General features: G+C 60.2%; 4 protein-coding genes across 10 annotated transcripts; 1 reads left to right on the plus strand and 3 right to left on the minus strand.

Moving 5' to 3' along the window:
- The first annotated feature begins 387 nt into the window (after positions 1–387).
- Positions 388–8,224, plus strand: ASH2L (ASH2 like, histone lysine methyltransferase complex subunit). Of its 2 annotated transcripts, XM_050325807.1 has the most exons (17): positions 388–502; positions 788–857; positions 1,225–1,370; positions 1,643–1,731; positions 2,058–2,152; positions 2,239–2,334; positions 2,542–2,637; positions 2,842–2,917; positions 3,545–3,562; positions 4,867–4,960; positions 5,493–5,710; positions 5,908–6,075; positions 6,157–6,350; positions 6,703–6,795; positions 6,913–7,011; positions 7,187–7,246; positions 7,629–8,224. In XM_050325807.1, exons 1-17 carry the CDS (start codon positions 399–401, stop codon positions 7,734–7,736), a joined length of 1,824 nt encoding a protein of 607 aa, XP_050181764.1. In that variant the 5' UTR covers positions 388–398; the 3' UTR covers positions 7,737–8,224. The 2 variants fall into 2 exon arrangements, with proteins under 2 accessions (XP_050181764.1, XP_050181765.1); XM_050325808.1 differs by lacking the exon at positions 3,545–3,562.
- Positions 8,201–13,068, minus strand: STAR (steroidogenic acute regulatory protein). Of its 5 annotated transcripts, none has more exons than XM_050325811.1 (11): positions 12,910–13,068; positions 12,700–12,782; positions 11,919–12,025; positions 11,373–11,466; positions 10,959–11,124; positions 10,267–10,380; positions 9,888–10,015; positions 9,653–9,811; positions 9,349–9,533; positions 9,060–9,153; positions 8,201–8,977 (listed from the first exon to the last, which is right to left on the minus strand). In XM_050325811.1, the coding sequence occupies exons 5-11, from the start codon at positions 11,020–11,022 to the stop codon at positions 8,870–8,872; spliced, it is 852 nt and encodes a 283-aa protein (XP_050181768.1). In that variant the 5' UTR covers positions 11,023–11,124; positions 11,373–11,466; positions 11,919–12,025; positions 12,700–12,782; positions 12,910–13,068; the 3' UTR covers positions 8,201–8,869. The 5 variants fall into 5 exon arrangements, with proteins under 5 accessions (XP_050181768.1, XP_050181771.1, XP_050181769.1 ...); XM_050325814.1 differs by having other exon boundaries at positions 11,919–12,052; XM_050325812.1 differs by having other exon boundaries at positions 11,919–12,065.
- A 63-nt stretch (positions 13,069–13,131) lies between these two features.
- Positions 13,132–19,434, minus strand: LOC126645411 (G protein-coupled receptor kinase 5-like). Its single transcript, XM_050325793.1, has 16 exons — positions 19,295–19,434; positions 16,953–17,048; positions 16,753–16,865; positions 16,400–16,477; positions 16,180–16,280; positions 16,019–16,111; positions 15,880–15,943; positions 15,661–15,801; positions 15,400–15,590; positions 15,288–15,325; positions 15,038–15,127; positions 14,738–14,946; positions 14,523–14,660; positions 14,306–14,443; positions 14,089–14,220; positions 13,132–13,987 (listed from the first exon to the last, which is right to left on the minus strand). Exons 1-16 carry the CDS (start codon positions 19,368–19,370, stop codon positions 13,874–13,876), a joined length of 1,812 nt encoding a protein of 603 aa, XP_050181750.1. The 5' UTR covers positions 19,371–19,434; the 3' UTR covers positions 13,132–13,873.
- A 1,178-nt stretch (positions 19,435–20,612) lies between these two features.
- Positions 20,613–22,376, minus strand: LSM1 (LSM1 homolog, mRNA degradation associated). Of its 2 annotated transcripts, XM_050325797.1 has the most exons (5): positions 22,280–22,376; positions 22,089–22,157; positions 21,745–21,856; positions 21,385–21,500; positions 21,035–21,055 (listed from the first exon to the last, which is right to left on the minus strand). In XM_050325797.1, coding segments are annotated over exons 1-5 (345 nt in total). In that variant the 5' UTR covers positions 22,326–22,376; the 3' UTR covers positions 21,035–21,053. The 2 variants fall into 2 exon arrangements, with proteins under 2 accessions (XP_050181752.1, XP_050181754.1); XM_050325795.1 differs by lacking the exon at positions 21,745–21,856 and having other exon boundaries at positions 20,613–21,055.
- Between the last annotated feature and the right edge of the window lie 117 nt (positions 22,377–22,493).

Here is a 22,493-nt window from a genome sequence, read left to right on the forward strand (position 1 = left end):
CTGCCACCCATCAATCCTGTCCTGCTCCTTGGAGAAGGGACTGGGACCTGTGGTACCCGAGGACCCCAAACTCTCCAGGCTGGGGTTCTCGGTGGGTTCCCCTCCACCGAGGGGGACAGTGTGATGTGATGCTCCTCCTTCCTTGGGGGAAACGTGGGGGCACCGGGGAAACCTGGGACCCTCCTAGGCTGCGACCGGGTGACGTCACGACCTTAAAAAGTGACGTCACGACAGCGAGGGGGAAAAACCGTGACGTCACGGCTCCCCTCCCCGCCGCGCAGTTCCCGGCGGCCTCCGCCAGAGGGCGCCGCCGCGCCGCGGTGGGGCCCACCGGGAGCGCCATCGCCCTTTGAAGCGGCGGGTCTCGCGAGAGCCGCGGGCGCGGGCGGCGGGCGAACATGGCGGCGGCGGCGGCAGAGGCAGCGGAACCCCCCCCGGAGCCTCCCCCGGCCCCGGAGCCCCCGGCCCCGCCGGAGCCGCCCGCCGCCGACACCGAGAGCGGGTACGGCCCTCCTGAGCAGCGCACGAGTGACCTCGGCCCCCCGCGTCGTGAGGGCTTTGATGAGGGAAGGGGAGGAGGAAGGAGGGGGTGGCTCGCCGCGTTGCCATGGGAACGGGGATGGGGGTCCCGCGCCGCCCCACAGGGGACCCCGGGGGGACCAAGCGACACCGACAGGGCTGGGGGGAGCTGCATGTGCCGTCCCACCCCGCGTCGGGCCCCGGGTCCGGGCTGAGCACCCCCCGTTCCGTTCCCGGGGGTCCCTCTGACACGTCTGTGCCCCGGCAGCGGGGACACCGCCCTGGCCGATGTCGCCACGGCCCTGGAGACCGAGTCCGCCAACGGCAAGGAGCCCCTGGTAGGTGCTGTGGGCGCGGGGAGGGTGTGGGGTGGGTCAGCCCTAAAAGATTTACGTGCCCCCAGCTTTGGGTCTGGAGAGGGTTGTTTTGGAAGTTAAATCCTCTCTCGTGTGAAGAGCTGAGTCTATGGAACAGCTCCAGTGGGGGCACGGATCAGGGAGAGGGATTTATTCCCTTTAAAGGTGGCAGTGTGGGATTCCCTGGCTCTGCCCAAGCAGTGTGTGATTCCCTGGCTCTGCCCAGGCACTGTGTGATTCCCTGGCTCTGCCCAAGCAGTGTGTGATTCCCTGGATCTACCCAGGCACTGTGTGATTCCCTGGATCTGCCCAGGCACTGTGTGATTCCCTGGCTCTGCTCCCACTCCAGGACACGGCTGGGGACGGTGCCGAGGCCCTGGACGCCCAGGGGGCCTCGGGGGACGAGGAGAACACGCGGCAGCTGGGCGAGATCGAGCTGCAGTGTGGCATCTGCACCAAGTGGTTCACGGCGGACACCTTCGGCATCGACACCACGTACGTGAGCCCTGGCAGCAGGAGGGGAGTGTTTTAGGGTGTGACTTCTCAAGGTCCATATCCTAGGACACTTGAAAACCACCCCTGGAGGTGTCCAGGGAAGGACTGGACGTGGCACTCAGTGCTCTGGGCTGAGGGGCAAGGTGGGGATGGGGCACAGGGTGCACTCCATGGTCTCAGAGATCTTTTCCAGCCTCAGTGATTGTGGGATTCCTTTAGCCTGGTGCAGCAATTACGGCGTACCCAGCCCTGACAAACCTGCTCTTTCCCAGGTCCTGTCTGCCCTTCATGACCAACTACAGCTTCCACTGCAACGTGTGCCACCACAGTGGGAACACCTACTTCCTGAGGAAACAAGCGAGTGAGTTTGGGAGAAGCACGTTTGGGGGGGTGTTTTGCGCAAGATAATCCTGAAGGTTTGGTTTTGTCCGACAGGGCTCTGCTGAGACTTTTGGAAAATGACCAAAAAATTCTTAGGAACAAGTCTGTGGCTTTTCCTAGAAATGTTTTGCTGTTTTAATTGATGAAGAGGGTGTAAATGTGTTCAGTGAGGGCTGATCAGTGTGAACTCCAGGGGGTTTTTTGCTGTTCCTCGGGGTGATGCTGCGGGGTCGGTGGTTGCTGTGTGTACACAGGGGGGTGTCTGATCTTCCCTACATGTATCCCTGGGGGGGTTTTGTATTCCAGATCTCAAGGAAATGTGCCTTAGTGCTCTGGCCAACCTCACGTGGCAGTCGAGGACGCAGGACGAGCACCCCAAGACGATGTTCTCCAAGGACAAGGTTGGACCGTGATGGAACTGCCACGGGCCCACGTCAGGGGTGGTGTCATCGAGGGGAGCTCAGGGAGGTGTTTTCTGTTTTCCCAGGATATTATCCCGTTCATTGATAAATACTGGGAGTGTATGACAACGCGGCAGAGGCCTGGGAAAATGACCTGGCCCAATAATATTGTCAAAACCATGGTAAGAACTGGGGGGTAGATCCCTGGAGGAATGAACACGAACGATGTGGCTTTGTGACATTGGTGTGTGCTGAGGGCTGGCCTTGGAGCTGAAGGGTGAAGATGCTGATGTGCCTACCGCATATTAATAGTGCATGTTGGGATTTAAACACTTGTTAATGGGTTTGTTACAATCTTACCCCGTGTGACTTGAACTCCTGTGTTTCAGTGCAAAGAAAGAGACGTGTTCCTGGTGAAAGAGCACCCAGACCCGGGCAGTAAAGACCCGGAGGAGGATTACCCCAAATTTGGGCTTCTAGACCAGGTATGTGATGAGAGGAGAGGGGGATCTGGGAGGAGGAGTGGGGGATCCTTTTGGTGCCTTCTGCTCAGCCAAGGGGCAAAGCTCTGCCACGAGTCCATGTTGTGCCGGCGGTGGGTGGGAGCTGCAGCACCTGGGAGTGCCCTGCTCGGGCTCAGGGTGGCCCCTTTGACCAACCTGTGCAGCAGATTGTTTGATCTCTTGCAGGACCTTGCCAATATCGGCCCTGCCTACGACAACCAGAAACAGAGCAACGCTGTGTCCACAAGTGGAAGCTTGAACGGCAAGTTCTGTGCTGGGGAGGGTTTTGGGTGTTTGGGACCAAGCTGCATTTCCCAGTGCTCTGGGCATCTGTGCAGTTAAACTCTCGTGTGAGCTGAGTTTGTGCTTGTGCTCAGAACAGTCTCACTGTGCCTTTTTATAGAAGGATTAACTTTAGTTCTTGGGAAGGTTCAGCTGTTTCTTTAGGGTGACCAGATAAACTGAGATGCTCGCCAGAAAGCTGAGCTAGTCAGTTTGCTCTTAGGATGCTTTTAGTTTACCTCCTTGTGTTATTCAGATTTCGTGTTTCCCTTTCTCTGAGAGTTGAAAATAGCTGGGGAATGGGTAAATATATAAATTATTCCTTGTGCTCACTGTTTGTGCTCTGCTGTTATTCCTTGAGGATGACTGCTGTGCTGTCCCATCCTGCTGAGGTTGCTCAGGGTGACCTTACAGCAGTGAAGTACCTGCTGATGAGAATATATATTAATAATCTGCAGTAAACACGTCCCAGTAGCACAGGCAGGAGGTATTCGGGGCTTTTTAAAGAAGGTGTCTCAGGTGTGTTGTCTCCATGTCATGCACTGGTTGTTTTATATTTAATTTCTGGGAGACTGACAAATATGTGGTGCCACTTCTGTTCTTGCAGGTGGAGCCTCTCTGGGAGGTGAATATTTACCTTTCAGCTTCTAAAACTTAAGTATTGCTGTTTGCAAAGCTTTTTTGCTTGATTCTCTTAGAAGCCAAAGTCAATTAAAAATGAAAGCGCGCCCTGATGTGATCGCAGTCAGGCTTTAATACAAACCAGCAATTCTACTCTTTAATCTTTAGCAATTAGAAGCTTTTATTGCCATATTCTGCCCTACTTGACTGTTTTAAATGTTTTATTTGTGTATTTTACTCTTATGTTTATTTTTACTCTGTGTCAATTGACCTGATGTTGTCATTTTAAACTCTTAACACCTAAATAATTTGGTCTGAAGCTTACAGTGTGATGGTTTGGGCAAGTAAATGTTTACCAACTGCAGATACTGAACGTTTATCTGCACTGAAACCAGATCAGGTCATGTTTGTGCAGAATATGGCATTCCCTGGGTGATTTGGATCCCTTACACCATAAGGGAATGCTGGTAATGGAAGAGCTGACTGGATTTTTAATTACCACACGAATGCAGTTCGTGAAGGTGTTTTTCTACAGTACGTGAAATTTCCATAGTTTTCCTTGTGAATCAGCACTGATCTCTTTGGAAGTACCGTGATGATAAAATGCACATATGGTTTAATTTATTAAAATGTCGTGCTGATCTTAGTTTGATTAAATTTGATGTGCAGTCTTTCCTGTACTACAGTCCTGTGAGTTCAGAATCAGTGCTGTGGGTCAGACTGGTACACTGTTCAATCCCAGAGCTGACTTTGGTGATACTGAAGAGAAACACCTCTTGCTTTTTGTTTTTCCTCAGCGTAGGTGTGTTTTATTTTGTAGATGGAAATTGAACATTAAGTGCTTCTTGCTGATTGGTGTCAGAGTGTCCCCCCAGCACAGGGTCACTGGGATGGTGGCTGTGCTGTAGGGTGGGTTTCTGCTGCTTCTGCAGAAGTAGATTGGAACTGTGACTGGAATCTCCATGAAAGATTAATAATAATAATAATAATATCTCTGAGGTGGATCCCAGCGCTGCTGCCTGTAGATCTTCTGATGACAGAAAAGATTCTTAATGCTGACCTCAAAAGCTCGGGTTGAGCTCGTTTTGCTGCTCAGTCTCCCTCAGCTTCCGCTCCAAATTTAGTCCCCTGTGGATTTTGCTGTGCTCATGGGCACCAAGGGCTGGTTCACATCGCCTGTGGACAAAAAGCCCCTGAGCCCACGAGCTCATTTTGGTTTGGCTGCTTCTGCCCCTCTGTCCCTGGAGATTCTGAGTGTGCAGGTGCTCCCTGAGCCCCAACCCCTAACGTGCCTGCTCTTGTGTGCAGGGGGAATGGCTGCTGGAGGCAGCGGGAAGGGCCGGGGAGCCAAGCGCAAGCAGCAGGACGGAGGGACCACGGGAACAGCCAAGAAAACCCGGAGGTGAGAGGAGGGCATGGGTGCTGAGGTGTTGGGCAGGGACGTCTGCACTTGGGATGCCTTAAGCTGCCTCCCACCTGTCTCTGCCTCGGGTGGGTTCATGGGCAGTCACTCCAGAGCCCTGTGGTGGTACTGATAGCTCAGAGGCCATGAATCATTTGCAGTGGGTGAGTGTGTGCTCAGTTTTTAGGTGAGTGTGTGCTCAGTTTTTAGGTGAGTGTGTGCTCAGTTTGTAGGCGAGTGTGTGCTCAGTTTGTAGGTGAGTGTGTGCTCAGTTTGTAGCTGAGTGTGTGCTCAGTTTGTAGCTGAGTGTGTGCTCAGTTTGTAGGTGAGTGTGTGCTCAGTTTGTAGGTGAGTGTGTGCTCAGTTTGTAGGCTGAGTGTGTACTCACTTTGTAGGTGTGTGCTCGTTTTGCACAGACACCACTGTGCAGCCCCTGAGTGCAGGGACAGCTCTGCAGGGGGATGTCCTGGGGGGACCTGTGACAGCACCACAACCACTGGGAGATGCCAGCCTGGGGTTTCTGTTGTTTCAGTGACCCGTTGTTCTCAGCTCAGCGCTTGCCTCCCCACGGGTACCCTCTGGAACACCCCTTCAACAAGGATGGGTACCGATACATCCTGGCCGAGCCTGACCCCCACGCACCCGACCCGGAAAAGCTGGAGCTGGACTGTTGGGCAGGAAAACCGATTCCTGGGGACCTGTACAGAGCCTGCCTGTATGAACGAGTCCTCCTGGCACTGCATGACCGAGGTACAGAGCTCGTTAACCTGTGCAGGTTGTGTTTCCTTACAGGGGCATCTCAGTGACCTCTCATTACCCAGCCGGTGACGTTTCAGGTGTAATTGCTGTTAGAGGTGCAGATGTCAGGTCTACCTCTGCATGCATTTGCCTTTTGACATCTCCACCCTTTAGAATTCACAAATGACTGCTCGTGTCCCCCCCTGCAGCTCCCCAGCTGAAGATCTCTGACGACAGGCTGACTGTGATTGGCGAGAAGGGCTATTCCATGGTGCGAGCCTCCCACGGCGTGCGGAAAGGAGCCTGGTACTTCGAGATCTCCATGGATGAGATGCCTCCAGACACAGCTGCCAGACTAGGCTGGTCACAGCCCTTGGGTAAATAATGTTACCAAATACTTGATAGCAGGTGCTCCTGCTACATTCCACGTGCTCACAACAAAGTGTTTGTTTCTGCAGGGAACCTCCAGGCCCCTCTGGGATATGACAAGTTCAGTTACTCCTGGCGCAGCAAAAAGGGAACCAAGTTTCACCAGTCGATAGGGAAACACTATTCATCTGGCTATGGACAGGGGGACGTCCTGGGATTTTACATCAGCCTTCCAGAGGACACTGAGACGGCCAAATCCCTGCCTGACACCTACAAAGACAAGGTGAGGGGCGAGTTCACTGTCGGATTAAGCTTTGGCAGGTGGATAAAAGTGGCATACAGGTTGTTCTGGCCTCACTCCTGCCCCTTTCTGTGGATCCTTCCCATCCTGCCTCTGGGTACCTCCATGGTTCATAGGGGAGAGGTCCAAAGTGTTGATCTCAGGAAAACAAAATACTCCTGGATGGGATTGCCCACGTCTCGTTTCATCTTCCCCTCCTGGCTCTCAAATACTTGAGCTGTGGGAATCACTCCTCACAGGTACTCTGGCACCAGGCACACCTGTCCCCGAGCAGGGCAGGTGACAGGTAACAGATTTTCAGGCTTGCTTCTGACATTGTTTGCTGCTATTTCAGGCTTTGATCAAATTCAAAAGCTACTTGTACTTCGAAGAGAAGGATTTTGTGGACAAGGCAGAGAAGAGCCTAAAGCAGGCACCTGGAAGCCAGGTGAGTTCTTGGTGTCACTTCAGCACACCTGGTAAAGGGGAACAGGGGGTAATCCTGGGAGAGTTTGCTGTGTTGTGAGAGCCACCATCAGTGGGAAAACCTTTTTTCATTTTTCAGATCATATTCTTCAAGAATGGTGTCAGCCAAGGGGTCGCCTTTAAGGACATCTTTGAAGGGGTTTATTTTCCTGCCATTTCTTTGTACAAAGGCTGCACAGTAAGTGAGGTGTCTTTGCAGAGAGTGCCTAAATCCACCAGTTTAAGGGATGCACAGAGTGTGAGTGCTCTGGGAGCACAAGCTGGGGTAGGCTCAGAAGCAGGAGGGGATGAGGACTGAGGACTAAATAAATTTTCCTGTTTTTTTAGATCTAATGAAAATGTGTCTTCCCCAGGTTTCTATAAACTTTGGGCCGTATTTCAAGTACCCACCCAGAGACATCACTTACCGCCCTGTAAGTAAAGCTGAAGCTTTTTCACCCCCCTATCTGGGAGACTCAGTGTTTAAAACAAAAGGTATTTTGGTGTGATTTGTACCACAGCACAGCCAGAAGGATTGTGTTTAAAAATACTTAAGTACAGCTAGCCCAATCAATAATTTAATTTTCATTAAACAGTAGATGCTCTCTTGCTCCTCTTGACAGATTGTAAGGCCCTGCTGTTGCCTGTGTTGGCCTCTTTTATCAGTAAGAGGGTGGAATTGTTGTTTTAAGGAAACACTTGGAATTTTTTTCACCCCACCAATGTTTCCAGGAGGGGAACAGCCCTGGAATGCTGCTGCCAGTCCTTCCCAAGCCTGTGCTCCCTGGCTGGAGCTAACTGTCCTTCCCTCTGCAGATGAGTGACATGGGCTGGGGCGCCGTGGTGGAGCACACGCTGGCTGATGTCCTGTACCACGTGGAGACAGAGGTGGATGGGAGGAGGAGCCCACCCTGGGAGCCATAAATCCCTCACACCGTGGATTTATTGCAGAGGAACATCCATCCCCCGGTGACCAGCCACGACCCAACAGGCTGAGGTGTTGTGTATGTGTTACCTGCTGCAGGTTCACACCCCTTCCCCCTGCCAGAGCGTGAGTGGGGCAGGTCTGGGGTGTTTTGTGCTATTTTGGGGCATCTCTTGGAGCCTCCAGTACCGTTACAGCGTCACTCCCAGGAGAAGGGGATGCTGAGGTGCCTCCTCCTGGGCTGTGACTGTCGGGTGCCCCTGAGAACAGGGTGGAGGTGGACCTGCCAGGTGTAGGTACAGTGACACCTGTGCTCAGGTGCGTTTGGCTGATTGGGACCAACAGCTCCCAGCCAGGATGGCTCTGTTGGAACGAGACTGCTGCATGTAAGACTGAAATTTGGGCTTCTGTCCAAACTGTATTTTTTTTTTTCCCCCCCACAAACTGGAAACCAGTTTTAAAATAAAGGTTTTAACTCTTCTTTTTATTCTGTTTTGGTCTTGTAAATTGTTACAAGCGAGATTTAAACTCAAAGTAGCTACATTTGGAGATCTCTCAAGCTGAAGATCTGGCTCGCAGGAGTTACACTGGGCCTCCTGCCAATGATCATCATTGCAGAGCTTTTGGATGAATAAATAATTTGACACTCTGTCTGTGTCTGTACAGGAAAAATAAATTAGAGCTGCTTTGGGTGGGGAGAGGGAATAAAATTGTTAGTTAAGTGCTGTGTTTTAAGTCTAGGGGGAGCAAAAGGTGAGATTCAGTCAGGCCTGTGTTTCCCTCACTGAGGATGTATCTTCCCAGTCAGATGTTTGGGACCTCCCTAATAACTAATTATCCCAGGCCTTTAATTGTAGACACCACTAATTAAAGCTTTATTTATTCAGTGACAGTAATTAGGGAGGGTAGAGGTGCCTGACTGGGCCAGCACCGTGCTCAGTGAAGCAAATGTGGGACTTCAGTTTTTGGTCCTGCACTTCCACAGCGCTTTCCAATAAATAAACCTTTATATTTATTGATTGAAACCGTGTCTTAATTAGCAGTGTCTGCTGCTAAAGGCCTTGGCTGATCAAAGTGACTCCCCCTTTGCCCCCTGAACAAAGCCCTGCCCCGGGCGGTGGGCGGGTCCTGGTCAGCAGGTCACGGGCACGGGCCGGGCCAGGCGCTGCCGGAGGTGTTTGGCGAAGTCCACCTGTGTCTGGGACAGGACCTGGTTGATGATGGTCTTGGGCAGCCAGCCCTGGAGAGGAGCAGACACAGCCTGTGAGCGGGACCTGCCTCCCCCACAGCCCCTGTTCCCCACCCTGCGCCGTTCCCCCTACCTTGAGGTCGATGCTGAGCAGCCAGGTCAGCCTGGTCTGGGAGGGGCTGCCGGGCAGCGGGCGCAGGACCATGCAGGTGGGACCGTTCTCAGCCCTGCCAGGGAGAGAGGGATCACATCAGACCCAAAATTCAGACTCTGAGCCTCAAAACCACACTCTGTGCTTGGGGGTTTCCTCAGCAGCTCCTGCTGCCCAGACAAACCCAGCGACTGAGCCCCTGCTAAAACCCTGCTCCCCCGTGGGAATCTCCCTCCTGGCACACCCACAAGTGGACTGAACAGGGGGTTACCTGATGAACCCCTCCTGCTCCGGCATCGCCCCGTATGTGGTGGACATGCCGGCCAGGACGCAGGTGGAGCCGCGTCTCTTGGAGCACCGCACGCTCACGAAGTCCCGGGGCCCGACGATGTTCCCGGGGGTGGCTGCTGCCTTCTCATGGGTGATCACCGTGTCCTTCCCAATCTTCTCCAGGATCTGCCGTTTGGAATTAAACCCTCAGTTTGAAGTGTTCAGTGCCTGCCGCGATGGGCCCTTCCAGTGCCACAGGGAGCAGGACCCCTGTGAACCCCGACTGTGACACACACGTTTCCTACCTTGACTTCTTTGACGTTGGGGTTCCACTCTCCCATCTGCTCCATGTTGTCCACCAGCTCTCCGTACACGGAGTCCAGGGGCTGGTCCACCACCACCTCCAGCCGGAACACCTTCCCCACGTCCGGCAGCACCTTGCTCAGCACTTTGTCTCCGTTTCCCTGGAGGGGGCACAGCAGCATTAACACCACGGCTGTTCACAGGAGGAGCGGCAGTGCCACAGGGCAGAGCACCCACCGCCACCGTCTCTGTCTTCCAGCCGTCCTGGTCCTCCAGGATTCTGAGGGATTTCTGCAGGGCTTCCTCTCCTTGCTTGATGTAGGACATTTCCATCTCGCTGAAGGGCTTCTCCTCCAGCCTCGAGCCTGCCGGGACCAGACAAAGGCAGGAGTGAGTGCAAGAACAGCATAACGTGCCAGATAAGCTTTATCTACACCAAATACCATCTCCATGCCCTGGGACCAGGGAATTAAACCCAATTCCCACCCTCCTGCTGGTTCAGCAGAAGCACAGCCCACCCACAGAAGGTTTTCCTCCAACCACTCCCTGGATCCCTGGCCCCTGACAGTCTCCCCGTGGCAGGAAGGGACAAGACCCCCCTCAGGCGGTCACTTACTGAGCAGGGAGCTCCTCCTGCGCACCTGGTGGATCCAGGAGCTGGGTCCTGGGCTGCGGCAGGCGAGTCTGCTCAGCTCCTGGCTGAGGGCCACGGCGGCTTGTCTCCTCAGACCTGAGGGAGAGAGCGTGTCAGGGGCCCTTCCAGGGCTTTTCCCCCAGTTTAAACACACAGCATGGAAAAGTCTATGCTTGTCACCTTCACTGAGTCCCTACAGGCACAGGGAGCAGCCACTGCACTACCTGTCCTAAGCAATCCCGAGCTTGGCTCCAGGTCCAAGCCATGCAGCAGTAAAAATACTGAGGAATATCAGGTGGCTCAGGAAAGAGCAGAGAAATGGAGCACGAAGATAGAAAACCCTCACCACCAGCGGGAGTGTGACCCAGAGCTGGCCACAGGGGCACGGGCTGTCCCCTCGGACCCCAGAGGCGGGTCTGACAGCAAGAAGGGCGGCAGGGACAGTAAACCACAAAACCCAGAAAGCAGCACAGCACAGGGTGGGGTGAGCAGAGCACCCCTGAGCTCGTCCTCCTGTCCGAGAAGGAGTTTAGAAAGCAAGAAGGGGGGGGGTCCTTTCTGCCCCCGTGACTCAGCAGGAGCTTCTCCAACGAGCTTCAGCGTGAAGCTGCCGCTGTGCCCATGACGGTGGGGACGGAGCCCCGCAGTCCCCCCTGCCCCAGGCAGCCCCTCACCGGTCATGTTGCGCAGGTGCCGGTAGGAGATGGCGGCGCAGAGCTTGGACGTGGCCGGGAGCATCGCGGTGCGTGGCGGGGTTCGGTTCTGCGGTCGGTTCTGCGGCCGGCGCGGCTCTGCCCCGGCCTCGCCGCCGCGGCCTTAAGTACGCGGGGCTGAAGGATTCTGCCCCGTCAGCCGCCAGATAAGAGCTGTCACTCACGGCGGGCCAAGGCCAGAGCCGGCTCCTCACGCAGCTGAGGGGCCGTGGAGCCGGCACAGGGGGGCACGGCCAGCCCTGTCCACGGCACAGCCACGGGGGCACAGCGGCTCTGAGGGCAGGCAGAGCCCCCCTGCCCGGCTCCCGCTGTGCCAGGGACAGACCCTGTGGCAAACACGGAACCACGGAATCAGTAAGGCTGGAAAAGACCTACCAGGTCATCGAGGATGATTGTCGTGGGTGGACAGTGGATAATAACAGGTGACAGCGGGCAGCAATGGACAGCACCATCTCACGACTCAGCCATCCTGGAATAACCAAGCCAGGCTCAGCCCAACCTCAGTAAACGCCGCACACAAGGACCAGGACAGCCCAAATAGAGCTGAATATTAAACATATTGAGCTGCTGAGCCTGGGCTGGGAGCAAGGGGCAGCCCTTGCAGCCCCCCTACCCCAAGCCTGGTTATCTGTCCCAGGGCTGGGAGTGGTGGGCAGCAGCAGAGCAGCGATAACGCTCAAGGCTAAAATGACATTTCTGGGATGAGTTACGGCCCCGAGACCAGCGCTCCCAGGAACCCGTGAATCACAGCTGCTTCCTTTGACGTCAACCCCTGCACCCTCCTGTGGGGAGCCTGACCTTCCTCCCTGCTGTTGCAACAACTTGGCCCAGGGGGAGGCCACCCCATTGCTGCACCAGCCCTGGGGAGCCCCTCGCCTCCCCAACTTGTCCCCAGAGCCCCTGAGATGATTTGGGTCCTACCTGCCATCCAGAAGGGTCCTGCTGCTCCTCAGGGTGCTCCTCTCCATCGCCAGGGCTGTTGTCCTCACCTCACGTTCACGTCAGCGATGCGTGACCAGACGAAGGTGCTGGAGGGACCAGGAGGAACCCAGAGGCTGCACCGTCCCCCTAACCAAATGTTTGCTGGGAAATCCTCGCTGCAGCCACGGTCTGTGACTCCCAGGTTGTGCCAGTGCCCTCCCCGCTCTGGGCTTCACCCGCCTGCTCCCTCCTGCCTGCACGTGGAGTGAGGGAAATTCCGGAGGGTTTGAAATCCCTGAGCTGCTCCTGGGAGCTCCCAGCCCAGAGCTCCAATCAAATGCACACAGAGCACCCACAGTCGGGGTGTCCAGGGAGACCAAAGACCCCCTGATATTGTGCATTACCCACAGCCCCCCTGCCCTGACAGTGAGGGGGACACAGCAGGGACCAGAGATCCCCCAGCTGCGAACCATCCAGGACTGTTGTTATCCCAGACGGAGCAGAGGCTCCCAGCACAAGGCCTTGGCACAAGGACACGCAGTTGTTTGTGAGAAGAACCAAAACAGCCCAGGCAGAGCTCTGGCTCTGGGCTGGGGGGCTGGAGGGCCATGAGCCCCACTGTGCCCCTCGGGAGGGGACATGAGGACAGTCACACTGTGCCACAGCACACGAGGGAAATGCCCCAGGTGACCCATCCCCAGGGCGCCACACAGGGACTCCAAAAAGGATTCCAGAACCCTCAGGGGGGTCTGGTGATCTGGGACACACCCAGGACCCTCACCAGCTCCTGATGTGGCCTCAGCACCTCCTCTGGATGTTCCTTGAGGTCCCCACGCTGTCCTCAAGCTCCTGCATCCACTGAGCCTGCGAGGGGAAGGGACAGCAGTGGTCCCACAGCAGCAGGGGTGGCACCAGGGGTGGCACCAGGGGTGGCCAGGAGCAGCAGCAGTGCCACAGGCACCAGGGATGGGACTGGGGTCCCAGCACCTACCTCAGGCACTGGGAAGGTGCCTCTCCATTGGAACACAGCTCGCCTGGCCAGCTGAGCCCACCGAGCTCCAGCACAGCCCCGCCCCGGGATGGGCACCCAGCACCCCCACCCACATCCTGCTGGGCAGGGAGGGGGGAGAATGTGCTGGGGGAGGTAAAACACTCGAGAAAGCCCCCACAGTCCCCCAGAAACGCCCCCCAAGTCCCCCCCCAAAGTCACCACGCAGCTCCATTTGCAGCTTTTCGCTTAAAAATGTACAACAGGTACAAATATTCACAAATGTACAAAATGGACAAAAACCGACCAAAGGCGCTGGGGATTCGCCAGGGCCTGAAGGGATGGGGGGGCCAGGAACCCTGAGGCTGCCCAGAGCTGCCTCGTGAGGACTGGGGGGAGGCCTCCCCACACCGCCCAGCCACCTTCGAGAACATTCCCCTCTCCCAGCCCGCTTCCCATCGCAGTGGCCGGAGCAGGGAAGGCCGTGCTTCCCTGGGGGGAGGCTCTGTCGGGGTGACCCCGTCCCTCCTGCTGCAGCTGGTGGGGCTGGAGTGTCCCCCCACTCCAAGGCTGCCCGTGTTGCTATTTGGAGAGCACAGATAAACCACAGCCCCCCCCGCCCCGATGCCCGCAGAGGTCACGCTCTGACCTGGCGATAAGATAACGGGCTCAAAAGCAGCAAAAATAGGTCTGTGCCCTGGTCCCTTCCCTTGGCAGCGGGGAGGGCAGCTGGGGGGAGAGGTGGTCCTGCAGTGGAAGCCCCCAGGAACAGGCTGGAGGGGTGGGGAGGTGGCAGGGTTGGGGTCAAGGCAACCTCCACCCCTCTGCCCCCATCGCCCCCTGCCCACACACATCAGCCCGTGCCAGCATCCCCCTCCCCTCCGTGAGCATCCCCAGAGCCCCCGGCCCCAGCGCTGCTCAGGATAACCCTGAGAGGGCACACGGGGGCCGGGGGCTCCCCGAGGGGTCAAGACGGTGCCGGTGGCGGGGTTTGGCAGGAGGATTTGGCCGCGGCAGGGTGTGAGTTCACAGCAGCCAGGCTGGGGGGGCGGACGGTGGTGCCGAGGGTGTAGTCGGCTGGCTGCAAGGAACAGGACAGATGGATGGTGGGCAGTGAGCCAGGGTGGTCTCGGGGACACCCCAGGGCACCCCAAGCCCCCAAGACACCCCCCTGTCCCTTACGTGTCGCCGGAAGAGCCGCTGCAAAAGGCTGCGCTTGGGGGGCTCGGGCAGCCGCTGCCAGTCCAGGTCGGGGGAGCGGGTCCCGCTGGGGCCAAACACGTTGAGGTCCTTGAAACACTCGGTCTCGATCATCTGGGGGGTTCAGGTCAGCGCAGGGTTGGGCACTGACAGCACCACAGCATGGGAGGGACCCTCTGGCGCACCACGCCCCCGGTACCTCGTTCTGCCAGGGGATGGAGACGCTGCCCGTGGCGAATTTGGCGTAGAAATCACTGTCGGTTTGGTCCAGGTTGACGCCCTTCACCGTCGAGAACTGCTCGATGTCCAGCACGTCCTTGCAATAAACTGCCCGTGGCTGCAGGACCCGGGGGGGGTGTCAGGGGGGAGTGGGGCTGTCCCCCCCCCATGGGTGCCCACCCCTGCCCGGCCCTTACGTCCGGCACGAAGGGGGGGGTCATGATTCCGGCCTCCAGCCGCTTGAAGTTGATGGTCCTGAAGAAGGGATGGCGCTTCACGTCGGCCGCCCCGCCGGCCCCGCAGCCCAGCCGCACCCCGGGGTCCTTGGCCAGGAGCTGGGGGGGAAAATGGGGCTGTCACAGCAGGGATGGCCCCGGCTCGGCCCCCACGGGGATCCCGGCCCCCAGCTCACCAACTTGCAGATGGCCTGAGCGTCCTCGCTGAACTTGTCCGAGTAGAGCTCCTGCTCCTCCTGCACCCGCTTCTCCACCTCCTCCCGCTTCACCCGCTCCTTGCGGGCGCGGAAGGGCGACTGCCCCTCGATCATCTCGTACACCAGGCAGCCCAGGCCCCACCAGTCGGGGCTGAAGGCGTAGCGCTCGTTGCTGATCACCTCCGGGGCTGTGGAGCACAGCCCCCAGCTGTCAGCACCGGGCACAGAGCGGCACAAGGACCCCCGGTCCAGCCCCACCGGCGCAGCCCTCACGCTCACCCATGTAGCCCACGGTGCCCACGCGGCCTCGGATGGTCTCACCCTCGGGGATCTTGACAGCCAGTCCCAGGTCAGAGATCCTGATGTGGCCTGGGGCAGGGAGGGGGCTGAGGGCATTGTCCCAGGGAAGGGTCACCTCACATCCCTGCACATCCCCCCAGAGCACAGCCAGGCACCCCCTGGATCGCACAGAGACCCATCCCCATGCCACGAGCATGGGCAGAGCCAGACCCAGCAGTTGCATCCTCACCATCGTCATCCAGCAGGATATTCTCTGGCTTCAGGTCCCTGTGGGGACAGAGGGGTGGCTCAGCACCGTGCAGAGGGGTGGCCCAGCACCCGCTGCCCCGTGCCCAGCCCACCTGTAGACGATGCCCTCCTGGTGGAGGTGCTGGAGCCCACAGCAGATCTCTGCTGCGTAGAAGGCCACGCGCTTGTCCTCGAAGCCGGGGTTGCCCATGTTGTAGATGTGGAACTTGAGGTCTCCCCCGTTCATGAGGGTCAGCACCAGGCACAGCGCGTCCTTCGTCTCGTAGGCATAGGCCAGGCTCACCTGTGTGCCCACCTGGCTGTCAGCGCCGGCCCCGCCACCCCCAGGCCCCCCAGGACGGTCCCACACTCACCACAAACCGGCTGTTGACCTTCTCCAGGATCTGCTTCTCGTTCAGGGCCATCGCCTCCCCTTTCCGCTTCTTGATCCGCTTCTTCTCCAGTTTCTTGCAGGCGTACATCTTGCCCGTGGCCCGCACCTGGCAGGCGCACACCTGGGGGGCCGGGGACAGCGATGGGGCGCGTCCCCTCTGCCCACCCACCCTCCAGCCCTCCCTCCTCCCGGGCCGTACCTCTCCGAATCCGCCCTTGCCCAGGATCCGGTACTGCCGGAAGGTGTCCTTGGTGACGGCCTGCCTGGAACGCACAGCCCCAGCCGGACACGTCAGCCCCGCGCCCTGCAGGGCCCCCAACACCCCTCAGAGCCCTCACCTCTCCAGGTACTTCCACTGCAGGAACCGGTCGAAGTACATGCTGGCCCGGTAGTCAGCGAAGGGGTCCCCGCTCAGGAACTGGTGCAGGGGGCTGAGGGGAGAGGGGGTTGTTGGTGCCACCGCAGCCCCCGGTCCCCCAGCCCTGGGCCGGGTGCTCACCGCAGGCAGCTGCTGAACAGGTCCTTGCAGGGGCTCTTCTGCAGGTCCTGCAGGTACTGATTGGCGTGGGGGTGCCCCACCTCAGGCAGGGAATCTGGGGACTGCCAAAGGGAGCAGAGGGATCACACCCACGCCCTGGGGACATCGCTCCTGCACCCCACCCGTGATCCCATCTCATTCTGGTCACTCCCTGGTGGGGGAAAAGCCCCCCAGGGCTCACCTCCTGCTGGAGGAACCGCTGGATGATCTCTTCCCCCATCTCCTTCCGCTTCTCATCTGGGGAGAGTTCGTACTCCTCCTGGGATGCCCAAGGAGAAGAGGGTGCTGCAGACAGGGCACCAGGCACAGCTCTGCCCTGTGACCCCACCCAGCCTCCCCACCTCCCAGAATGAGGCAGGTCTGCCCCAGCTACGGGGTGAGGGATCCTCCTGCTCTTGCCCACAGCAGGCACACCTGGGACCGCTCCACAGCCACAGCCATGGGGTCACACTGAACCTGCCACAGGGCTCAGCCCAACCCCAACAGCCCCGGAAAACACCCCCGTGCACCCCGAGCATCCCGAGGGTCCCTCACCACGGCGTCCAGGAAGCGGATGCAGCGCAGGAGCTCCGGCCGCGTCTCGCAGAACTGCCGGAAGAGCAGCCGGCCGATGGGCTGCCGCTGGCACAGGCTGCCGTAGTCCTGCTCTGCAAGGGGAGGCAGGAGCTGCCACGGGAGGTGCCCGGCACGCGCTGCAGCCACGGCTGGTTCTGCCAGGCGCCCTCCCGGCTCACCCAGGCCCTCGCGCAGCTCGTCACACTGGCTGATGTGCGGGAACCGCAGGATCTCCCTCCACTTCTTGCTCCGGCCTTTCCTCTTGCCGCCTCCTCCTGCAGCCGGGAACGAGGGGCTGAGGTCACGCTGGCAGGATGGGTGTCTCTGCTCTGGCCCACCGGTGATGAGGGAAATGGGGCAGCAGAGCCCCTGCCCAGTCCTGCAGGGCCACCTGGTTTGGGGGTTCCCTCATCCCACCGCTCCTGGCCCCCAAAACCCATCGCTCACGCACCACACGCTGCCAGCACTGCTCTGGACTTTGGGCACTGCTAAATCCAGGTGGGAAAACAGACTCCCAGCGCCAGGGAGGGCTCTGACCCTTCAGGGACCCTGATTCTGAACAGCCAAGGGGATCCCCACCCAGTCCTGACTCCTGGGGCAGGGAGAGGATCACCCTTGGCATCCTCTGGCACCAGGGGATGAGCCTGGCGTGTGCAGGATTCCTCCTGCACAGTGTCGCTCCCTCCTGTAAACATCTGGCTTCCTTATTCCCCCATCCTCGGCGGTGGGAACTCTGCAGGGACACAGAGGGGGCAGAGGGGTGGCCCCCCACCAGCACCGCTCCCTCCTGGGTGGATGCTTGGTGCGTGAAGTCATCCCTGCAGGGACCTGACATCAGCACGGCCCCGAGCTGGTGCCCAGCCAGCACCGCCCGCCGCCGGCCCCGGTGACGCCGAGGCGAGCCCGCGGTGCTGGGCTCCGGCAGGGCCGGCGCTCCGGCCGGGCAGAGCTTCCTGCCGTCATCGCCGGCTTCCTCCGGCAGGAATCGCCCCGCGCCAGCCAGCGGAGCGGCCTCGGGTGCGAGAGGGCCCTGGGCCCCCTGCTCACCCCGACAGCAGGGCACAGGGTCCTGAGGAAGAGGAGCAGCTGCTCCCCTCGGCCTGCGGTGCCCAGGCTGGAGCCCCCTGGCAAAGGGATGATGCCCAGGCAAGGACCTTCCACCCGCCCCAGGAGCGGCACGGCGGGCCAGGCCACCCTGACCTCGCAGGGATACTCAGCAGGATGCTCCTGGGATGGACCTCACTGGGCCCCCTGTGCTTTCCAGCACCTCCCACGACAGCCTGTGACCCTGAGCGTGGGGATCCCCAGCCACGGCTGTGGGGTCTCAGCTTTCTGCTGAGGTGGCTCCAGTCCTCCCCACTGCTCCAATCTCCACCCAGCCCGGGTCCCAGCCCTTGTCCCAGCCCTCGTCCCACTCCACTTCCCTGCTTCCCTCACCCGTCACCTCTCACACCGTCACACACCGACATTAACCCGTTTGGTGCCCGCAGTGGCAGAACCGCCCTCGCTCCAAATTCCCCGTCTCCAGCACCAGCTCGGACGAGGCTCTGGCTCACGCAGGAGCCATCGCACATGCCATGGGACAGGAGCAGCCCCGAACAGGAGCATCGCTTGGAACGCCCGCGGCTGCCTCAAGCTGCCGACGCCAAACCTCTCCCTCCCTGGCGAGGGCAGCAGCACCGCTCCGGCCCGGCACGTGGGCCGACCCCGCGGCACCCCCAGCACTGCCGGGAGCGACGCGCCGGGGGTGAGGAGACCTTGGGGATACAGGGATGTACAGGACCAAACCCTGATAAACGCCTGGCCCCCGCCTCTCCCGCAGGGCTGCGCCGGCGGCTCCAGGGCCGTTCGCTTTTCGGTCAGGAAGGTTCAGTGACGAGGGCGCCGGCTTCCCAAAGGAAACCAAAAGCAAACAAAAGGCTCCCTGGGAGCCCGTGCCAAGTCCCGCTCCGGAGGGACGCGACGCCCGCAGCCCCTCGGCCCGGCGGCCGCGGGGCTCGCACCGGGACGGCACCTCCCGGCGAGGCCGAGCTCGTCCTCGCAGCGCCCGTTTGGCCCCGGCCTGCACCGAACCGTCCCGGCACCGGCAAAGTTTGGCTGGCGCGAGCCCCGTCCGCGCCAGGCTCGTCCCACCGGCACGGACACACGGACAGAGCGGCTCCCCCGCCACCCCTGCACACGCACCCCTCGCGGAACGGCACTAAATCGCTTTTTACGCTCCCCGCTCCCGCCCCCGGGGCTGCGGGCGGATGGGACGGACGGACGGACGGACAGACACGTCCCAGCGCACCGGGCACAGCTCCGGGGCAGCCGGTCGCTCCCGGGGCTCGGCGATGCCACGCGGGACGAGCCCACCCGGTACCCGCCGTCCCGACAGAGGGGTCCCGGCGTGCCCGCGAGAGGGTGCGGGGGGTGCAGCCCGGGACCGGGGGTGCCCGTTGAGAGGGGGTCGCGGGGAGGGCACCGGGGTGCAGCCCGGGAACGGGGACCGGGGCGGGGAGCAGGGACCAGGTGCCGGTACCTTCCCGTGCCTTGAGCAGGACGGTGTTGGCCACGATGTTCTCCAGCTCCATGGCGCGGGGGTCCCCGCACACCATGCCCGGCGCGGTCCGGGCGCCTCCCGCCGCCACCGGCCGCCACCGGCCGCCTCCGGGGCTGCGTCACCGCCGTGACGTCACGGGCCGCCCCCGGCGTCACGGGATTATGTAAAGGGAGAGCGGGAGCGACCCCGCGCTTCGGGGGTCCCCCCGACACCCCCCTCGGGGCCGCATCAGCTCCTCGCACCGCACACCCCCGGCTGCAGACACCGACCCCGAGACTACCGGCACCAGCGCAGCCTTCCTCCTCCTCCTCCTCCTCTTCTTCCCACCCTCCAGGAACGAGACCCCAGGGCTCTGGGGAGGGGGGTCCCCACCTATCCAGATCCCAAAAAGCCATCCCCCTCTCGCCGGGGATTCTCCAGCTGCAGGAGCCACCTCCAGCTCCATAAAAGCTTTTTTTTTTTTTAGCATTTCCTTGTTTACACCTTTGCCACCTCCCAAATCCTCAACACCCACTCGAGCCCACCCAACAGGGCAGACACGTTTCCCCCCAAAGTGAGCAGGCCCTGGGCCAGTGAGGAGGGGGCAGTGCTGCCACAGTGGCTGTTGGCTCTCCAGGACAGCTCTGCTCAACCCCAGCAAGCAGAGCTGGGCTTGTCCTGCACAGAAACCAGCCCCTTTGGAAGGCAAAACCCCTGCTGTTCCCCCAGCACAGAGTCTTTTCCCCAGAGAACTTCTCCCCTGCCCAGGAAAGGGGTCTGAGGCTCCACAGGGATTGTCCCTGCCGAGGTTTGCCCTTCCCTGCCCACGCACAGGAGGCTCCTGGAGCCTGGCAGCTGCCCAAAGCCAACCCCAACCAACGTCACAGCCAAGGACTCTCCTACCTCCGGCAGCACCAGGACACGCTCGGGGCAAAGGACATTCCAACCTGAGACAGCAGCGCTGGCTCCACCAGAGCACTGAGGTGAGGAGGGGCTGGAAGTGGAGGGTCTGTGGTGCCCCTGGTGTGGCATCTCTTCATCAGCAGGTAGGTGGGTTCAGCTGGTAACCAGTGGGTTCAGCTGCAGGGGAGCAGCACAGCCTGGCTGGGGGTGCTGGTAATCTTTGCTGGGGTACAGGGAGTGCACCCAGGTTCCGCTCCCCATCCCAGAGGGAAGGATCTTGCTACATCCTCCAGCTTTTCCTTGGAGCAAGCCCACTTCCCCTGCACAGCACCTGGCAGGGACACGAGTTGGCACAAGGGGTGCTCACCCTGAGAGAGGGGGGAACGCCAGGACCAGAACACTGGAAAACCAGTGATGCCAGGATCGAGGATTTATTTACAATTCAAGGAAAACTCTCACACAGAGTCACATGAGGAGGAAGAAAACCAAACAAACCCAAAGAGCAGCGATGTGCCTCCCGAACACAAACGCTCGCTCCCAGCCGTCGTGCCAGACCTCATCTCCTTCTCTGCAAGGAGTCTAAAGGCATGATTTGTGTAGAGAAAATACAATCTGAAAATAAAGCCCGCCTTCCCAAGGAGCTCTGTCCCTGCCCAGGCGGATCAGGAGCCCACAGGGGCAGCAGCTCTAGTACTCGTCCAGCGTGTCCGCCCGCGGCACCGACAGGCCCCGCTCCTTCAGCGCCTGCACCTTCAGCTTCTCCGACTCCTGCTTGGCCTGCAGCTCCACCCGCTGCTCCTCCAGGATCTCTTCAATGGACACCTGCTGCAGAGGTGTGTCGCTCTCCTTCTCCAGGTCCTGCAGGAGAAATGACCTGTTCAGCCCGCCCCTGACAGTGTCCCCTGGTGCAGAGCCAGCAGGGAGGTGCGAGAGGCAGCCACTAATGCCACCCTCCAGCAATGCCACACACAAGCTGGAGCTTCCCTGCAGCTCCCCACGTTGCTCTTCACCCTTCATGTCATCCCCGATGGAGACACCTCCGCCCTCTGCACCCCAGGGGCATTTCTGTGATGGTTCAGCCTGAACTGGCCCTGGGAAGGGGCTTAAATTCCAGCCCCCCAGCAGGACAGACAGACCACAGACGCCCCCAGCTCAGTCCCAGGCTGCAGCAGGAGCTGCTCACTTACAATTTCCCCCAGCAGAACCACGTTCTCGCCCCTCACGACAAAGATGCCCCGAGGGATGTCCCCATACTTCTTGCCCACGTGGATGCGCTCCACAGTCTGGTGCAACACCAAGTTTGCTACAGCGGCGAGAGAGACAGAAAAGCATCCACATTTCGCTGCGATTTCCAGCTGCACCGCGTGTCCCGTCCCCCCAGGCAGAGCCCCCAGGGCGGTGATGGTGCTCTCCCACCACTCGGTGGGTGCTCCCCAAAGGCACAGACCGTGTCCCCAGCTCTCTCCACCTGGGCAGCTCCTGCCCTCAGCTCTTACAGCCGTGCGGGCAGGGCGGGGAGAGAGCTCAGACCCCCGGGCTGAGCCCACCTGAGACCCTCGTGCCTTCGGCAGCAGAGAAGACGGCGGGCGTTGTTGGTGCTGCAGGTTCTTGGCAAGGAGCGAGCGATGGGCTGGAGCGCGAACATCACCCGGGCTATTTCTGCCCAAAAAGCGATGCCAGGGCATCAGCGCTGGACGCGATCACGGGGGGAAAGCTCCCAGTTCTGGGAGAAGCACCAAGGGACACACAGGCGGGCGTTTAACCCACAGCACAAACATACTCTAAAAACGCACCGCGGGTCCCTCCTCCTCCTCCTCCTCCTCCTCCCCCCTGCCCGGGACCGGCCCCAGGGGGTGCCCGCAGCCCCCCGTAGCCCCCGGCCCGGCCGTACCGAACTGGTCGATGCTGCGCAGGTACCCGATGAGCGTCCGCCCGTCCCGCAGCAGCACCAGGTGCTTCTCTGCGGGGGAAACGAGAGCGGGGCGTGGGTCCCGGTCCCGGGACGGCGCGGGGGGACCGGAGCCCGCGGGGGGAGAGGCCCGGGCAGCCCGCAGGGGGCAGGACGGCGCGGGGCGCACTCACTGTCGATGTCCTGGATCAGGCTGGCCGTGCCGGGCATGTAGTTCATGGTGCAGCCGCCGCAGCGGAAGCTCCGCCATGCGCCGGAGCCGCCGCCGCCGCCCCGGAACCGGGCGGGGCCCCTGCGGGGCGCGGCCCCTTTTAAGGCGTGCGCGCGGGGCGGGCGCCGATTGGGCGGTGTTGGCGGGGCGCGGGCGCCGATTGGGCGCGGGGCGCG

This window comes from Myiozetetes cayanensis, unplaced genomic scaffold, assembly GCF_022539395.1.
Source record: "Myiozetetes cayanensis isolate MyiCay16 unplaced genomic scaffold, myiCay2020 scf30, whole genome shotgun sequence".
NCBI classification, from domain to species: domain Eukaryota; kingdom Metazoa; phylum Chordata; class Aves; order Passeriformes; family Tyrannidae; genus Myiozetetes; species Myiozetetes cayanensis.

Excerpts from the sequence above, each read along its gene's own strand:
- ASH2L (XM_050325807.1), top strand. The coding sequence starts at position 399 with ATGGCGGCGGCGGCGGCAGAGGCAGCGGAACCCCCCCCGGAGCCTCCC. Across the intron at positions 2,335-2,541 it reads ATAATATTGTCAAAACCATG|TGCAAAGAAAGAGACGTGTT; the intron begins GTAAGAACTGGG and ends CCTGTGTTTCAG. Across the intron at positions 7,012-7,186 it reads CTTTGTACAAAGGCTGCACA|GTTTCTATAAACTTTGGGCC; the intron begins GTAAGTGAGGTG and ends TGTCTTCCCCAG.
- LSM1 (XM_050325795.1), bottom strand. The coding sequence starts at position 22,325 with ATGAACTACATGCCCGGCACGGCCAGCCTGATCCAGGACATCGACA. Across the intron at positions 22,158-22,279 it reads CCTGATCCAGGACATCGACA|AGAAGCACCTGGTGCTGCTG; the intron begins GTGAGTGCGCCC and ends TTTCCCCCGCAG. Across the intron at positions 21,056-21,384 it reads TGGTTCTGCTGGGGGAAATT|GACCTGGAGAAGGAGAGCGA; the intron begins GTAAGTGAGCAG and ends TTTCTCCTGCAG.
- STAR (XM_050325811.1), bottom strand. The coding sequence starts at position 11,022 with ATGCTCCCGGCCACGTCCAAGCTCTGCGCCGCCATCTCCTACCGGCAC. Across the intron at positions 9,812-9,887 it reads GGAAGACAGAGACGGTGGCG|GGAAACGGAGACAAAGTGCT; the intron begins GTGGGTGCTCTG and ends TGCCCCCTCCAG. Across the intron at positions 9,534-9,652 it reads CCAACGTCAAAGAAGTCAAG|ATCCTGGAGAAGATTGGGAA; the intron begins GTAGGAAACGTG and ends TCCAAACGGCAG.
- LOC126645411 (XM_050325793.1), bottom strand. The coding sequence starts at position 19,370 with ATGGTGTGCGGGGACCCCCGCGCCATGGAGCTGGAGAACATCGTGGCC. Across the intron at positions 16,866-16,952 it reads CGAGCTGCGCGAGGGCCTGG|AGCAGGACTACGGCAGCCTG; the intron begins GTGAGCCGGGAG and ends CTCCCCTTGCAG. Across the intron at positions 14,444-14,522 it reads CCCCCCCCTTCGTGCCGGAC|CCACGGGCAGTTTATTGCAA; the intron begins GTAAGGGCCGGG and ends CGGGTCCTGCAG.